This window comes from Petromyzon marinus, chromosome 7, assembly GCF_048934315.1.
Source record: "Petromyzon marinus isolate PM22_M1 ecotype Great Lakes invasive population chromosome 7, UKy_Petmar_22M1.pri1.0, whole genome shotgun sequence".
NCBI lineage: Eukaryota > Metazoa > Chordata > Hyperoartia > Petromyzontiformes > Petromyzontidae > Petromyzon > Petromyzon marinus.
This window is the reverse complement of record NC_133673.1, coordinates 10,586,552-10,605,554: the sequence shown is the minus strand read 5'-3', so window position 1 is coordinate 10,605,554 and position 19,003 is coordinate 10,586,552. Positions and strand designations below refer to the sequence as shown.

At 42.3% G+C, this 19,003-nt stretch overlaps 1 protein-coding gene across 3 annotated transcripts in view; it reads right to left on the bottom strand.

Annotated features, from left to right (window-relative positions):
- The window catches only part of WDR77 (WD repeat domain 77), a 63,022-nt gene extending 45,271 nt beyond the window's left edge, over positions 1 to 17,751 (bottom strand). The window contains exons 1-3 of one of the 3 annotated variants that reach the window (XM_032949073.2): positions 17,602 to 17,751; positions 17,235 to 17,362; positions 3,684 to 3,872 (exon numbers count right to left, since the gene is read on the bottom strand). In XM_032949073.2, coding sequence (XP_032804964.1) covers positions 3,684 to 3,872; positions 17,235 to 17,355 — 310 coding nt within the window. In that variant the 5' untranslated portion in view covers positions 17,356 to 17,362; positions 17,602 to 17,751. Of the gene's footprint in view, positions 1 to 3,683; positions 3,873 to 17,234; positions 17,363 to 17,400; positions 17,469 to 17,501; positions 17,542 to 17,601 lie in introns of those variants that run through there. The other 2 variants (XM_076065375.1, XM_076065374.1) reach the window with 2 other exon arrangements.
- Between the last annotated feature and the right edge of the window lie 1,252 nt (positions 17,752 to 19,003).

Genomic DNA, 19,003 nt, shown 5'->3' with positions numbered 1-19,003 from the left:
CCCCCCCAACACTGCAGGAATGGGCCAATAAACTGTCAAACACTGCCGCTCTAGAGCATCTAAGTGCAATAGTAAGGGGCAGGGAGGAAGTTTAACCCCCAAACATGGAACCCCTTCACTACCTCTCGTTCCGTTGGCATTAATTCTTAAGAGCATTCACGAGGGCATTTAGGCACTCCCCCCTTTCCCCCACCTCCCTTTTTTATTCTTCTTCTACAGGGGTATCAGAGCTTAGGAAGACACCAGGGTTGTAGAGTTTATTTAAATAGTTTATTGAAACATGCGCTTTAGACAGGTTCCCATTGCACTGCAATCCATAATGTGTTTGTGCTGATGTCTACACCCTTTCAAATCATCTGTGTGTGTGTACCGGAATCATTTTGTTAATAAAAATGCTTTTGCAAAAAAATAGTATTTGGCTGGTAATACATTTCCACATAAGCCACTTCATTTGGCTATCATTTGTGGTTATCATTTTACCAGTTAAGCGGGCCTTGCCTGGTAAAATAAAAAAAATACTTAGTTAAGTTTTTCAGAAAATTCACGTACAACATTCAAACGTTATTCAGTATTTTAACCACATTCATTATGCATCGGTTATTCCTAACCCAGACATCTGCCTTTCACAAGGCCTTCCCACCTCATTGTTAGACCTTGTCATACTGCAAGAGTTGAAAGGGCAGTCAACCGATGTTTATATTTTTATTTTTTTCAAAGGATAAAATGAACATCGTGGATGGCTTCCATCCGACGTGAAATGAGCACATTACAACAAATGCACCTGGGGAGATCTTTGTACAAGCAAATTACTTCCCCTGAGAATAAGGAAACTGAGCGAACTTCGAAAAAATGTTGCAAAGTTAAGTTATAAATGCATAGGAGAAAAGAGTTATGCTGTTTTACAACACCAGAAATTTTAGGGCTTTTATTTTTCAATGATGTATTATGGTTTTCGTAGAGCAAATACAGGAAATGTATTGTGTGATTTCAAGGCAATATATGAAAAAAAATCGATTCATAAAAAAAATATTTTGGCTTGCAAATTGTGCACATTTAATCTTCATTAATTTATTTGGCCTCCGTATTTATGGGGGAAAATTTTAAATGGTAGATAGAGCAGGTTACCATCAAAAAGCAACACATTTAAGGAAAATGTTTTCCCATATCAAATGTAATCTTGCAAAGAAATGTGTGGTGCTTAGAATTCCATGCAACCACCATTGTTTTGAAAAGGCAGTAGTTTAAATGCTTTTGTAAAATACCCTGTTTAAATGTACGTTGTATGTATTTTTTTTTGCATTGGCATTCTGCTGCTGCTGCAAGGAAATCACATTTTATACAGGCAGGCTAATCCTAATATTCCCTAAATACTAGACTTTATTGACAATAGCTTCGTCTCGGTTGGCAGTTCATAACAAAGCTGACAATTCTAAACAGCAGATTCACCAACTCAGGCATAAAAAACTTTTTGTCACATTTTTGTTACATTTCAATACTACTGTGAACTAAAAGCTCGCATTTTTTTTATACAAGTGAATTACAAGATATTTTTTTTTATTTTAGCAGGTATGGCCCACTGAGCCGTATAGCTCTTTTCAGAAGCAACCAGGCTACAAATGATAACTCAACCAAGTGGCTTACCATAGACCCGGATAAAAATCCACACGACCATCGGGAGAACATGCAAACTCCAAATATACAGGCGTTAGTGTTGGGGTCGAATCCACGACCTCCTGTACACCAAGCCAGACCGTTAATATCTCGCCCTGGCAGTACCCCTACATTTGGCCACACGTGTTATTACATTTTCACCGACCAACTTTCTCTTTTAATGGCCTACAATTTTGTTCCATCGCTGCTCCACACAATCCACTGTCAGGTGAATTAAAGTCAAGTTGTAATTAAAAGAAAACAGAATTCAGCTCCAGCACCTTAATCGACTTTTCCGTGGCAGTACACACACAAAAGACCGAACTGATGCCACAGCAACTGTTCTGACCTGCCAGTGCCCATTTGGACTCCTTTAACTTGGCCAGCAAATTACTTTCCCAGACACAACTGCAGCCTCTTCTGCTGTACATGATAAATCACCTGCAATTTTATATCAAGATACCAGCTTCTTTTTCCATTACACTTGCTCTTTACCCATGCACATGCCATTTGTATCTCTAAGCTTAGATTGGAAGAGATTAGTGTTCTTGATTTTTGTCTCGAATACAAAAAAAAATTGATGTACATTAAATTGTATTTTTTTTCAGTGTAACTTTATCTTTTAGCAAAGTTAGATTTTTTTTAATTTGTGAAAGACTTCATATTCTTTGTTAGGCCTGCCGTGAATGTATTGACAATGCCAAATATTTGTGTATAACAAATCATGTTATTTGCCGATTAAATAAAACGCAAATTTATATTCACATCACATTCCCCACTGCCTGCATCCTGGCAGCAAAGAGATCTGCCAAAGAATGTTTGACTATATGTACTGCTCAGCACCTGTTCCCAGATTAAAACCATTTACACATTTTTTTATTTAACTCAAACCATTTCATCCCATATGTTGGCATTTATTCGAAGAGAATATTGAAATTGAACATCTCTTTTGTGTTTTCAAAACCAGTGTTAAGACTATATTGATTACGAGACTCAGGAGAAACATGTACACGCATGTTACGCACATTATTAAATGTTTGCCAATTCTGAAAATGCCAGCACAGCAATAGTAAATAACATTTGGTTTAGAATTTCCAAAGCAAACAAAGCAGCATAACAATATTAAACAGCCATTACATTTTTTGTAATTATTGAGTACAAAAATGTGATGTCTAAAAGACTATGCAGAAAGTCACAATTTCGTTGGACTTCATGCCAATATCCAATTTAGGACTCTTCAAATTGCAATGCACGACGTGCTAAGGAATTTTTGTATTCCAAACCTATCCTTTCTCATGGTTAAAATGGCCATTTAAATTAAGCAGAGCACTTGCTAAATTCAAATTATTCCAAAGTTGCAAATTACATGTAAGCCAAGAATATATGCATCCAATTTTCACTTAAATCTACTCTATCAGGACTGTGATCCAATTGACTGCGTGTACCAAATCTTTTCACTTAGCACGTTATTTTCCAGAGATATTCATTATACTTGTTATTTTTTTTACTTCATATGATATCAATTTCACACCTGCCAACCAAGAGAATCAATTCCATTTTCTATTTTACAAACATACGGCTAACCAATATTGTAGCACCAATTCCAAAGATGCATATCTAATATTGCATCTGTTAAAATTGTCAACATAAAATGCCCCTGTAAACTCGTTTACAGAAACCCTCATTAATAGGTTAAAAGGTGCAGCCCTGCAATTGCTTCCTTGTACCACTGCTTGCAAAGCAGCCTCAACCACAGGGAGCTTTAGAAAGCCCGTCTAGAGGGTATCTGGCCTACTCATTAATACTGCTGGTTGGAGAGAGGCAAGGGAGTTAAGAAAATTGGCTATTGCCATGTGGTGGAGAGATCGAACTGGCCAAGCATGCAAATGGGCAGGAAATACGCCGCATTTGCCATCACTGTTATAAACGAGCACATTCAAGGCAAGAACGAGAAGCTGCTGCCCCCCCTTCCCTTACACTATCTGTAGTTGTATATATAAAAAAAACGTGGGGACCGTTCCATCACTTATTACCAGAATCCGAGGCCACAAGGATGCCCTTGTCGCCGACCCAGAGAGCATCGGCAACACCTGCCTCCGTCTGCACTCCTGCACTGCAGAAGCCCTCCTCGGGTGCTTTGGAGGGGTCCTTGTAGAACCAGATGGATCCCATCCAGTAGCGGCCCGTTAGACTGGAGGCACCGAGCAACATAGCACCATCATCTGTACACACCACGCACATATTCCACAGGGTGCTTTTTGAATATTGCGCAAATTGCATTACTACACATTACACTACCCTCTTTGGTTATGATAGGGCTTGGATTGTGTTCTTGTGAAATGCGTAACGTTGAACTGTTTCAGCTTTTTTGGTGTGCACGACCAACGATATGCCTGTTAGTGTTGTCCAGTCAATGTCACTGTCCTTCAATACAGTGTATCTCCAACCAAATGCCTTGGTGAAGGCTGCAAACAGATATTTGCCTTCAGACTGCGTGTTAAATTAGTGTAGAGTTTTGCCATGTACAGTGAGGGAAAAAAGTATTTGATCCCCTGCTGATTTTGTACGTTTGCCCACTGACAAAGAAATGATCAGTCGATCATTTTAATGGTAAGTTTATTTGAACAGTGAGAGACAGAATAACTACAAAAAAATCCAGAAAAACGCATGTAAAAATGTTAGAAATTGATTTGCATTTTAATGAGGGAAATAATTATTTGACCCCTCTGCAAAACATGACTTAGTACTTGGTGGCAAAACCCTTGTTGGCAATCACAGAGGTCAGACGTTTCTTGTAGTTGGCCACCAGGTTTGCACACATCTCAGGATGGATTTTGTCCCACTCCTCTTTGCAGATCTTCTCCAAGTCATTAAGGTTTCGAGGCTGACGTTTGCAAACTCGAACCTTCTGCTCCCTCCACAGATTTTCTATGGGATTAAGGTCTGGAGACTGGCTAGGCCGCTCCAGGACCTTAATGTGCTTCTTCTTGAGCCACTCCTTTGTTGCCTTGGCCGTATTTTTTTGGGTCATTGTCATGCTGGAATACCCATCTACGACCCATTTTCAATGCCCTGGCTGAGGGAAGGAGGTTCTCACCCAAGATTTGACGGTACATGGCCCCGTCCATCATCCCTTTGATGCGGTGAAGTTGTTCTGTCCCCTTAGCAGAAAAACACCCTCAAAGCATGTTTCCACCTCCATGTTTGACGGTGGTGATGGTGTTCTTGGGGTCATAGGCAGCATTCCTCCTCCTCCAAACACGGCGAGTTGAGTTGATGCCAAAGAGCTCCATTTTGGTCTCATCTGACCACAACACTTTCACCCAGTTGTCCTCTGAATCATTCAAATGTTCATTGGCAAACTTCAGACGGGCATGTATATGTGCTTTCTTGAGCAGGGGGACCTTGCGGGCGCTGCAGGATTTCAGTCCTTCACGGCGTAGTGTGTTACCAATTGTTTTCTTGGTGACTATGGTCCCAGCTGCCTTGAGATCATTGACAAGATCCTCCCGTGTAGTTCTGGGCTGATTCCTCACCGTTCTCATGATCATTGCAACTCCACGAGGTGAGATCTTGCATGGCCCCAGGCCGACGGAGATTGACAGTTCTTTTGTGTTTCTTCCATTTGCGAATAATCGCACCAACTGTTGTCACCTTCTCACCAAGCTGCTTGGCAATGGTCTTGTAGCCCATTCCAGCCTTGTGTAGGTCTACAATCTTGTCCCTGCCATCCTTGGATAACTCTTTGGTCTTGGCCATGGTGGAGAGTTTGGAATTTGATTGATTGATTGCTTCTGTGGACAGGTGCCTTTTATACAGGTAACAAGCTGAGATTAAGAGCACTCCCTTCAAGAGTGTGCTCCTAATCTCAGCTCGTTACCTGTATAAAAGACACTTGGGAGCCAGAAATCTTTCTGATTGAGAGGGGGTCAAATACTTATTTCCCTCATTAAAATGCAAATCAATTTATAACATTTTTACATGTGTTTTTTCTGGATTTTTTTGTTGTTATTCTATCTCTCAGTGTTCAAATAAACCTACCACTAAAATTCTAGACTGATCATTTCTTTGTCAGTGGGCAAACGTACAAAATCAGCAGGGGATCAAATACTTTTTTTCCCTCACTGTACACTGGTGTACAGTTTTTGCTGATCTCCACCTGGAATGCAATTTGCCACTCTCCACCCGGAAGCTAAGCAGAGTTGAGGCTGAATGTGTATCCGCCATGTATAAAACAGATGTTGTAGGCTGCTGCGGGCCTTTGTTGTCAGCAGAGGGCAGTGCAGAAAAATCCATCGTTGCACTGTACTATGCTCCAACGTCTGTGCCCTTCCTGCCTTCACCAACTTGCTTCACCAGCGTAATTGCATTGTAAAATAACCACCTCAGACTGTAGTGTGGGGAGGCCCTCATCCACGAGAAGATCAAAGGCTAAAATGAAAATTCATGGCAAACACAGTGGAAAGGTATACTTTTTTAAAAACTGTTTATTCTGTCCATAATACAGGTTTTTTTGGGTTAGATCGCGTAAATATATAAATGTGTCGTTAAGTACAACAATTAATTGCACTTGCGGCAAATGCTATGTTGGGCAAACAGGAAGAATGATCAGCACGAGACAAAAAGAACAAAGAAACATTACATACTCCCAAATGCAAATGTCAGCAGTAGCAGAACACGCGTGCCAACAAGGACACTCAATTGATTTTGATAATGTTGAAGTTCTGTGCAAAACTAGTGACTACTGGTCAAGATTAATTAGCCAATATATCTAAATTGAGAGAAGTAAAAATAATTTTAACCATTCAGATAGCTACAGACTTAGTGCTGTATGGAAGCGAATCATCAATAATACATTCTTTAAAACCATACCTATACAGGTCACCATATTTTAATCGGGATTACCGCTATTTTCGTACATACAATCGACAGGAAGTTCAATAACAATTGGCTCGCATAATGCGCGTGCATAATGTTAGCTGATCATCATATAAATAACCCAAACTGTAATGGATATCCATAGTCATTAATATTCATTAATTAATCCCACCCCCCCCCAACGAACTTCGTGCCAAAAAAGTGCACAAGTGTTGTCATCGCATCTACGCGTCTATTTAAGGAGCGAAACAGATGGACTTCTCCACAAATCTGGCTGTCGCCTGATGAAGCTAGTTGTAATTACTGGCGAAACGTCGTACTCAGGTTGTAAATGTTGTGGCTTGGCTCTCCAACACACCGGTGTGCTGTACTAGTTACGAATTAGCATGTTCTGTTTACGTGACAAACCTTACTAATTGGCTGTGTCGGGTGGTGGCGGGTTTAATGACACATTTATATATTTACGCGATCTAACCCAAAAAACTGTATTGTGGATGCCTATGTGTTAAACTGCTTATTCTGTACTGGAGAGCAGTGGTGCAGTGGTTAGCGAACTGTGCTGTGTGCAACTTGCAATCGGAGCTCAATTCCCATCCATGGTTAACTGATGAACCTGATCCTGGTTCTCCACCCATTACCACCAGGTCCACCAGCTCACTGACCAGGGCGAAGTATGGTCAAAAAGCATCAATGACGAACACGGTGCGACGAGAGAGTCCATTCACAAAATGCTGTAATTTTTTCCATGCATATTTGAATATAAATTACAATACACAGAATGGGAAAAAAAAACAAAATTAATGTTTTGTTCACTGGGGCACCCCCATTTGTATTTGTTGACATTTCAGGAAGACCTAAGGGGGTTCCCCAAAATATATTAGGCTTGCACAAGGAAACTGAACATTGCACTGTAAAATCTACATCTGTCCACCTACACGAGGATATGCGTGATTCCACGTGTGTCACCTATTTCATCACTTTAATGCAGAGGCATGACAAGTTTTAAGGCATCCACTACCCCGTGGCAATAAATCTTGCTTTGCAGTATGCCCAGTGTTGGTTTGCAACAGACGCCAGTCCCTCAGGTCATTAATTATTTTGTATGAAAGGAAACCTTGCAAACCATCAAAACTCAAATCGCTGCACATGCAAATAACTTAATGCATCACGTTTGACAGTTTTCGCGCAACACGAAAAACATGTTCCGATTTTCCTGCGCTTTGACTAGGAGTTTTGCGCCACCTAGTGGCAGGATTTGTTGATTACACATGACAATACATAAAATTGTCTTTTTCTCGTTTCTATGAAGCACACGCTGTTGTGAAGCATTATGGGTAATAATATGGAGAGAAAAAAATAACTGCTCCCATTCAGCATCCCAACATAACTATTCATACATGGGTGGGTTAAAGTCATTCCCAGCCTTTGGCTCCCAAAAAAGTGTTTTAATTCTAGGATTGCTGCGGCTCAACTATTTCTCAAGTGTCCATCATCAGCACTTCTCACACTGATGCACAAGTGCCTGAATTCCCACAGCATAAAAGTGTCTCCCCGCTTGTGGATGTATTTTAGTATGTGGATTTTTATCCGGGTCCTTCGGTTTTTCCCTCCCCATTTATAAATAGTGAAACCTTGGATTGCGAGCATAATTCGTTCCGGAAACGTGCTCGCAATCCAAAGCACTGGTATATCAAAGCGAATTTCCCCATTAGAAATAATGGAAACTCAATGATTCGTTCCACAACGCAAAAATACTGTATTCATATAAAAATTATTAATACAAAATACCTTTTTCTAATTTTATTATTTAAATTTAATATAAAGTAATCAAATTTATTAATTACATTTAATCGTGGCTGGTGTGAGGGAGACGAGACAGAGGAGGAGGGTTATTGTGTAGGACGACTTTCACTTGCAGTAGTTACTAAAGAACAGTCACTACACTTGGACACAAAATAAAAAAATGCTTTAAGCACACACACGTGGTCACAACACTATAGTACTGTAGTAAACAGTATACACGTGGTCACAACACTATACTGTGGTAAACAGTATACACGTGGTCACAACACTATAGTACTATAGTAAACAGTATACACGTGGTCACAACACTATACTGTGGTAAACAGTATACACGTGGTCACAACACTATAGTACTATAGTAAACAGTATACACGTGGTCACAACACTATAGTACTGTAGTAAACAGTATACACGTGGTCACAACACTATAGTACTATAGTAAACAGTATACACGTGGTCATAACACTATAGTACTGTAGTAAACAGTATACACGTGGTCACAACACTATAGTACTATAGTAACAGTATACACGTGGTCACAACACTATAGTACTATAGTAAACAGTATACACGTGGTCACAACACTATAGTACTATAGTAAACAGTATACAGGTGGTCACAACACTATAGTACTGTAGTAAACAGTATACACGTGGTCACAATACTATAGTACTATAGTAAACAGTATACACGTGGTCACAACACTATAGTACTATAGTAAACAGTATACACGTGGTCACAACACTATAGTACTATAGTAAACAGTATACACGTGGTCACAACACTATAGTACTGTAGTAAACAGTATACACGTGGTCACAACACTATAGTACTATAGTAAACAGTATACACGTGGTCACAACACTATAGTACTATAATAAACAGTATACACGTGGTCACAATACTATAGTACTATAGAAAACAGTATACACGTGGTCACAACACTATAGTACTATAGTAAACAGTATACACGTGGTCACAATACTATAGTACTATAGCAAACAGTATACACGTGGTCACAACACTATAGTACTATAGTAAACAGTATACACGTGGTCACAACACTATAGTAAACAGTATACACGTGGTCACAACACTATAGTACTATAGTAAACTGTATACACGTGGTCACAATACTATAGTACTATAGCAAACAGTATACACGTGGTCACAACACTATAGTACTATAGTAAACAGTATACACGTGGTCACAACACTATAGTACTATAGCAAACAGTATACACGTGGTCACAACACTATAGTACTGTAGTAAACAGTATACACGTGGTTACAACACTATAGTACTGTAGTAAACAGTATACACGTGGTCACAACACTATAGTACTATAGTAAACAGTATACACGTGGTCACAACACTATAGTACTATAGTAAACAGTATACACGTGGTCACAATACTATAGTACTATAGCAAACAGTATACACGTGGTCACAACACTATAGTAAACAGTATACACGTGTTGTGATCACGTGACGCTCGGCAGACAAAGCGTGTCCTGTGTACGTAATGCTCGTATTGCAAGACATCGCTCGTTTATCAGATTATTATTTATTTAAAATTTGTACTCGTCTTGCAAAACACTCGCAGACCAAGTTACTCGCAATCCAAGGTTTCACTGTATGCGTTTTAGAGCATTTGGCTGCAATAAAAAATGTCCACATGATAGGCCACTTCGTTGAGCTATCATTTGTGGCTAGGTTGCTTCTGAAAAAGAGCTATATAGCTCAGTGGGCCTTTCCCTGGTAAAAATAGTAAAAAATAAAGTATATCAGCCTACATTGGCTTTTCTAAATCTGTCAATAGGCAACGAACTAAAAAAGCATTTGTATTTTTATTTGAAGACCTCAATTGAAGTCTGTATGTAATTGCAACAATTAATACATTAGATTGTGACATGCACATGATGATATATAGACAGACCTCGCTCAGCACAACTCCGTAGAATGCTGATTTGTTATCGCACTCTTTGTCCTGGAGAACATTTTTATCTAAAATAATAAAATCAAAACATTTTCAAAGTGCTTACGGGCGAGAAAATTCCGCACTGTCCGAATAAACGTACCCCGTCCCCCATCATTCGCTCAGCCAATGAGAGTGACGTACACCGAGGCAGACCCTACCCCATGCGATTAGATTATCACGATTTGTAGTCAGTATTATGTATTCTTTCATATTCTTTTTTTTTCTATCCTCATTCAATGTCAGAAAGGTGAGAACTCACGAGACCGGGATAGAGTCTCAGGCTCCATCTAAGATAAACCTCATTACAGAAATTTAGCCTGAGGGCATCACTAAGATCACAGAGATCCTGAAGTTGTTCGCTGAGAACAACCCAGATGGGGAACAAAGCAGCTCCTTCAACCTTGTCTCCTACCGCTTGTTGTAGGTCTACAGTAGACTTCACTCTGACAGTATAATGCTTACCAATGTTCTATTTTATTTATTTACGAATGCTTAACATCTATATTATTAGTGATATTACCGATACCCCAATGAAGCCCTCACATATAGCTCATACGAAAGAAATGCTGTCAGCAACGCATCCCCAAATATACAACGGTAAAATTATCCCGTTTAGTGCTTATTCGATGAGCGCTCACTTCTCCAGGAATGCAATCTTGAGCACGAAACAAGGTCTGCCTGTACTGATAAGATTAATTTCTGGGTTATGCCTCAAATCCATACATAAGTGCAGTTAACAGACTGCAGTTTTGCAATTTCTAGGTTATTCCCCTTATCTGCGCAAAGGCGCAAATGGGAAGGGTCCACTGATCGATTGCGGTACTATATTGATAGGAGCAACGGATAACAGGATGGTGGATAAGAATAGTTGCAATATGCAGTAAAACTCCACTCATGCCAAGTGTCAGTTTGTCCCAGACGTGAATAGCCCTAGAATAATAGGATCCGCAAAATTCATTCGTGGGAGAGTTATCCTAAAATTGTACTCGGGTACCAGAAACACAGTACACTATTTGTATTCACAAGCGGTGCAAGGCTTCCAGATTGTTAGAAAAGTACACCAACAATAAACCATCACTGTTTTATCAAAGCCCATCTGCCAAATTGCACTATCCAGTTACGTATTGCATATTTAGCAATCTGCAGTTACCTCATTAAAAACCAATTTGCCTCCAAAATAACTATCAAGGGTGTTTTCAAGAGTAAATCGCCAGATCAGGAGTGATGCGTCAATGCAAAATATATCCAAGGGAATTTTCCACTTCTCAGAACCTTAAAAAAATGTAAAATGTGCAGCCCTGCAATTCCCTGTTCACACCACTGCTGATGGAATTGACTTCACTCGAGAGCCTTTCTCGTCGAGTATATTTGGCCTACTCTTTCACACTGATTGACCAACTGTCATGCACGTTTCACCTGCCGTGTCGGAAGATCGAACCGGTAACTTCTGGATTGCAAGTTCAGGGTGAGAACCATTACACCACGGCAGAAAAGTGCACAGTACATAATTCGAAATGGCGCTGCAAATGTGAAACAAGAAATAAGCAATGCACTAACATTATTACTGAACAATTGGCAACGCATTGGATGCATTATTATTAAGAATGATTTCATGAGAGAACACGATATGCCATTACACTTTTTTACGACGTGCAAACACATTTTTCCCATCAACAAAAATGCAGTGTTCACGGCACAACATGAACAGACATACATGTTCATGGGAAGGAGGAAAAGTAATTTATCATTTTGACTTATCGCACCGTGATTGAATTTGACAGTACAGTCAGTGGACGCCTACACTTCAGCCACATTATATATCGAGTGCCCCATTTGTTTCATTCCCAGCCTTTAAAGTCGAGCTTGTGAATGTAAAATTGGATAACATGTCTGTTTTTTTTTTTTCCCAGAGAAGCTATTACTCGTCATTGGCACAAACAACACAGCCAGGTTTAGATGATGTTCTAATAGGTAAGACAGTGGAATATCACGATGTTGACACAATCGGACTGGCACGAACACATGCACAGCAAAAACGTTGCGAATGTTCCGGATACTGAAGAGTGTTTGTTAAATAACAATTCCTGTCAGTCCATATGCTTAGTTTGACCCAAGCAATTCGATTATATAGTTATTATTTAAAAAATTACGACCCAACATGATGCCATGATTTGGGTTCATGATATATACGAGTAAAAAAATCTCATTCAAAACCAATTGGCTTTACAATTTAAAATATCTGTTCACGGGAAACAACTATTAAAACATATCATAGTTATGTATACCTTGAGCAATTATTGGACCACGATCAAAATGATTAATAAATTAGTGAGGACAGACTGTATTGGTTTTTATAAAATAAATGTTAATAATGAAATGCAATTTCCAAATTTTCCTAAATAACAAGGTTTTCAGTCAGTTTTTATTGTCTGCTATGACGTGGATGGGAAACATTGACAAAGACAATGGAACAAAAAGCTGACAAGTGCATGAGGAAGCGTGCAGAGGAATATCCTTGAAATTATAGTGGCAGAGATTTTTTTTGTAAAATTTCTAAATTAAAGACATTGGAAATGAATGTTAAGCAAGTAGGTGTGGGCAGGACACATTTCCAGAAGGGATGATAGCTGATGGTTTGAGATTGACAAGAATGGCAGTCAAAGGACGATGATGCCCAAGAGAATGCCCACCGCAAAGATAGTGATGATAGCTCGTGTACAGGAGGTAGATGGATTGCTGCGTGCAATTGTACAATATAATTGCTATTATTAAGTGTTTGTTTTTGTTAAACCTGCAATTGTGGAATGCATACTCTTTGGTTTTATTCGGTAAAGTCACGTAGGCAAAAAATAAAAAAAACACACGACGTTTCGGCCACAACACAAGTGGCCTTCATCAGGTGAAGGGACCGTGCTGTCACGAAGACAGTTGGCAACGCATTGGATGCACTATTAGTGACTTGCAGCACGCTGTCTTTATGACAGCATGGTCCCTTCACCTGATGAAGGCCACTTGTGTTGTGGCCGAAACGTCGTGGTTTTTGTTGTTTTATTTTTTACCTACGTGACTTTACCGAATAGAACCAAAGAGTATGGATCCTTGCAGTCACGAAAGCTTCAAATCTATAATTGTGGAATGCTTTGATGTTGCCTGCTGGCCGACTTGCCCTTGAAAAAAAAGCTTTTAAGCACAAAGGGGCTTTACTTGGGAAATAAACTTCTGATTCCGATGGCTCATGGAAGTCCTTCATCCAGCAGGGAATAGAATATGGCTGATTATTATGCCATTTAAAACTTAACCATAATATAATTTTATGCTCATGCCACCTAAGTCACACGTGTGAGTATTATTTAACTTCCTGTGTGTTGTTTGTAATGGGGTCACATGGCCCATGCAGCCACAAGTGACCACTTTTAGTGAGACACATAACTCTTTTTCCGAAGGAAGCAACGCACTTTTATCTGGGCTGCCATCGAACCAGCTGTGATATCATGGAATCTAATTTGGAGCGACAGGTGGTCAATGGCATCCCTAAGGTCAATTTTCGAGTCATGTTTTTTGTAAAACAAGGAGGGAAATTACAAAAATAGATGTCATCTTTCGATGGCATGAGGCGACAAATGCATTCGTTAGTCATCGTTACAAAAAAATGGCTAGAGCTGCCATTTGGCTGTGGAGGCAAGTGGAGGGGGCAAAGGGGGTGCAAGTACGAGGAGGGAGGGGGGCTTAAGGGCATGGATGGAGCTGCTTGCGGCTCTTGAACCAGTGGGATGAAAAAGACAAACTGTGCTGGGCCCTTGCACTAAACAGACCGGTGCGACTCGGGTTGCGAGGTCTTCGTGGCCATGAAAACGCAACATTAGGCGCACACGTTCTAAATACCCAAACCCAAGGGAATTTAATCAACCCTAATTGCACATATTCTTGGTTCTTTCGGTAAAGTCACGTAGAAGGGAAACAATAAAATAATAAAAATATTTTATTGAATCCCTGCAGTCACGAAAGCTTTAAATCAAAACCTAATTGCACAGTTCGTTTACTTCATTGTTACATTTTTAAATATTTATTTGCCAGTCGCGACCAAAAATTACACATATCTGAGCATTGCTAACCTGCGCGGTATGTTTTGAGTGACTGGTTTAGTAGTTTTGCAGTCACAGTTCATGTAAGAACGATGTTGGGAGTGCCATTGGATAGACGACAATGTTTAGGGCAGAGCAATACATTAAGTAGCCAATTGGCTCCCTTAAACAGAGAAATAACGGGCAATGTTGGTTATCACAAGGATCGTTTCAGGTGGTGATGGAGAAACCAGCACGCACGCCCAATGGCATTTGTTTCAATATTAATGTTAGGCTGAGGCGGCCGAGATGATGTCAGAGCCAGGACGAGATAACAATTAAATTGAGCATGCAATCCAAACCTGCTCCACTATCCGGGTTCATTGGAACCCATAGAAATTCAAAGATATCAAATAGCCCTCCTTGTAACCTTACAGGCCGCTCTCGCAAATGCTGTTCGCGAGCACCTATAAAAGGTCAGCACACCGCACGAAGAGGTGGGTGGTCCGCACCAGGCCCGGCAGCCTTTGTCTCCCTAATTGGTGATGTTTACGCACCGCACCGGGTACGCATTTGAGGCCGAGTCGACCTAAGCGAGGACCAGTACCGGTTCAAATAATCTTCACCAGTGCGCGCTCATCGCTGCCTTACAATGATCCTCATATCCGCCCATACGCACCGAATATGAGGGTCATTGATTATCATAAACTAGCTTGTTTGCCTGTCCTAGGACGGAAGATGTAATATTTATGCAAAAATTGAGCAGAGTATAATTGTGTCGTGTAAATTGAACGGCAGCGAATCTTGCACAAAAGTATGTCATCAAAAACTTCACTGCAGTTCACTGTAGCACTGTATTAATGGCAGTGATTCTTGCACAAAGCTATGTCATAAAACACCTCACTTCATGTCACTGTAGCACTGTATATAAATGTCCTTCAATTTGTTCAAATTCACTGCTCTGGTACTTTATTGTCTTCTGCTTTCGGTCGCTGGGGTTGAAATAAATTGGAATGCTATCAAATATCTGGAAAATCACCGAGAAATGTCTATTTTGCCATAATGTAGAAGCATAAATTAGACTTACCTTTTGTCTCAAGCGCTGAAGAAATAAAGGCAACAAATCCACTTTGTTGCTGCGTAGAACTATTTTTTAGATTAACTTTCAATAAAGAAACGTCAAACTTGAAGCGAATTTGCGACCTTCTTCTGCGCGAATGTAAAAATCAACCCGCTCATGAATATTAATGACGGGGGGTGCGGCATGTGGAGTGACGTCACGCACGGGACACACAGACATTCTTGGGTCACTGATTATTATAAATATGCGTGGTAACAGACTACACTCCCATATATTTCTCTTTTTGTCGTAATGTTGATAGCTGATAGTGCCTAAAAGTACTTAACGTCATGTGCTGGTGCAGGTCCAGGGGTCTGCAACTATCAGCTCCGGAGCCACATGCAGCTCTTCCAAGGACTGCTTCGTGGAGTTTATTTACTAAGGACGTATTCAAATGCATCGGTCAACCCATACGGTTTACCGGGTATTCTTGTACAGGGAAATTGAGTTTTCAGGTCCATGCGGCGTACAGCCGTTTCAATACGGGCAAAAAACTAAACTTATGTCTATTTGTGTTTCTCCCTTGTGATGGTGACTTTGTAGGATGAAGTTGAGATGTATAAGGGGCACGGGGTGACCAATAAGGTATCTGAATTGGTCTCTAATAAGGTAGGCACTGATAAGGGGTTGACCGGAATGCAAATGCATTGCGGCTCTTGAAACATCAAGGGTGGGAAAAAAAAACCCGATTTTTTTTGTGCAAATTTGATCGGGTTCTTGGTTATTATTAAAAAAACAGACTTTGTCGAAATCCAAGTTGTCGCCAATCGGCGCCAGAGTCATCGTATTCGCTCTCCTCTTCGATCATCTCATACCGCGCCGTCGAAGAAGGCGTGTGAATGTTGCTCTTGATGAAGAAGACGAGATTCTCCACCGACTTCACGCTCAGGCTTGGGGAATGAGCGAAGGCCGCGGTGGAGAAGAAGTTCCTCTCGGATGCGACACTGGTCGTGTCACTGCCATCGGACAGCCAATGCTCCATAGGCGTCTTGCGACCTTTGACCATCATCATCTTGTAGCGGAACGTGTTGCTTGTCTTCTCTTTGGTGGGGGGCTATAATTATAGGGATTAACAGGCAATAAACCCAGATTTTTGGCCATCTGAGATGATCGTTTTTTTTATTAAAACCATGAAAAAACCCGACGCTGCCAGCCTTGTGAAATATTGAGTAAGTTTGTATTTTTACCGAATTAAACACAAATGGCTCTTCTTGTTATTTTGGTAGTCGACCCCCCTGTGCTAGTTGGACCGGACCATCTTATATGGCAGAGATCTTGAGAGGAGGCGGCGGCAGCAGCAGCAGCAGCTTGGGGAGGCCGCCTTCATCCACCACACAAAGACAAAAGATCCCCACCCCCGTATAGCCTTACACACTCTTGGTGGCAAGTGCTGTCAGCGAGCAGCAACTACTAAGGCAGGCACTGTGGCACACGAAGGGGGGGTGGCCAGCAACCACGCTCGGCCGCCTTTGTCTCCCCAGCGGCGATGTTTTTACACACCGCATCAGGATACTCATTTTTAAAAGGCCGAGACGACCTAGGGAGAGGCCCTGGACCGGTCCGGATAATCGCCGCCGACGTTGGTGGCCGTGAGCGGGAATTGAACTCTGCTCATGCCGAGTTCGTAGCCCAGCTTAGCGCTAACCGCGACACTGCCGGCTCCCTGGCACAACGAGACAACGCACACACACAACACAAGCACGTATTGCACAGTAGTACTACGAAGTAGCGCCGCTGTACCTTTCCTGTACTGCAGCGCGTCCAGACTTCTCTCCATGCATGCCGGGGCGTTGGGGGGGATGTTCCACGCGTTGTTGGTCGTCGTCGTGGTTGTGGACGCGGGCTTCGCGGGCTCGGCCATGGTCGCGCTGCAGGATAAAGACAAAGATCCCCCGTGTAGTCTTACCAGACTGTAGGGGCGAGTGCTGTCTGCGAGTGACGCCTACGAAGGCCGGCAGGGTACACGCGGGACTAGCACAAGACAAAGATCCCCCGTGTAGCCTTAACCAGACTGTAGGGGCGAGTGCTGTCAGCGAGTGGCACCCACGAAGGCCGGCAGGGTACACGCGGGACTAGCACAAGACAAAGATCCCCCGTGTAGCCTTACCAGACTGTAGGGGGGCGAGTGCTGTCGGCGAGAAGCACCCACGAAGGCCGACGCGGTACACGAGGAGGTAGCACGCGCGCACGTGCTTGGCTGCTGCTGCTGCTGCGACTACTTGGGACTACGCGGCGTCGTGACACGTGCTCCTCGTGACGTCACGCGAAGGGATGTCTGGCGGCCATCTTACGTAGGGAAGTAAAAGTTCGAATCTCTACGCTAGAGGAATGCGATGAGCTACAAAGCTCTTTTTTTGTTTATTTTACAAACGTCCAGTAAGGGGCTGCTCAGCAAGTCACAACAGCAAACAGTACGTAAAAACTGATGGGGGTGCAAAGTACTGTTTACGAAATGTAATCGAGTCACTCTACATATTATTGTAATGGGAATAATGCGGCCATTTTACGTAGGGAAGTCGATTTTTCTCCCTCTACGCTGGATGAATCCGATGAGCTACAAAGCTCTTTTTTTCGTTTCACACACGTCAAGTAGGGGGCTGGTAAGAAAGTTACAACAGCACGCAATACGTGAAAACTGGCGGGAGTGCAAAGTACTGTATTAGGAAATGTAATCGACTCACTAAATACTATTTGTAATTGATATTAGGCGGCCATATTGCGTAGGGAAGTAGCATTTTTTTTAAAAAAAATATCTCTCCGCTGGAGGAATCCGATGAGCTCCGAAGCTCTTTAACAAATGTCCAGTCCGGGCTGGTCAGAAAAGTAACACCAGCAAACAATACGAAACCCAATGGAAGTGCAAAGTACCATATTGGAAAGGTAAGCGAGCCACCAATAAATAAACAAGGTCTATTCGTACAAATTGTACTGGTAGGAAACGTAGTGGACTGGAAGCCCAACCGGGATTAATTCACAGGAGGCAGGGGATTAATTGTGTATGTCTGTGGATGTCTGTCCACGTGGGAGGGGTGGGGCTGGGTGGAGAGGGGCTGGGTGGGGAGGGGAGGGTGGGGAGGGGCTGGGAGGGGAGGGTGGGGCTGGGTGGGGGGTGGGAGGGGTGGGGCTGGGTGGAGAGGGGCTGGGTGGGGAGGGGAGGGGCTGGGAGGGGAGGGTGGGGCTGGGTGGGGTGGGGCTGGTCACCCCGTGGTGCCCTTATATGGACTGGAAACCCAACCGGGATTAATTCACAGGAGGCAGGGGATTAATTGTGGATGTCTGTGGATGTCTGTGCACGTGTATCCGGACACCCGGATAAAATGGGAGGGGTGGGGCTGGGTGGAGAGGGGAGGGTGGGGAGGGGCTGGGTGGGGAGGGGAGGGTGGGGAGGGGCTGGGTGGGGAGGGGCTGGGTGGGGAGGGGAGGGTGGGGAGGGGCTGGGTGGGGAGGGGCTGGGTGGGGAGGGAGGAGCTGGGTGGGGGGTGGGAGGGGTAGGGCTGGGTGGAGAGGGG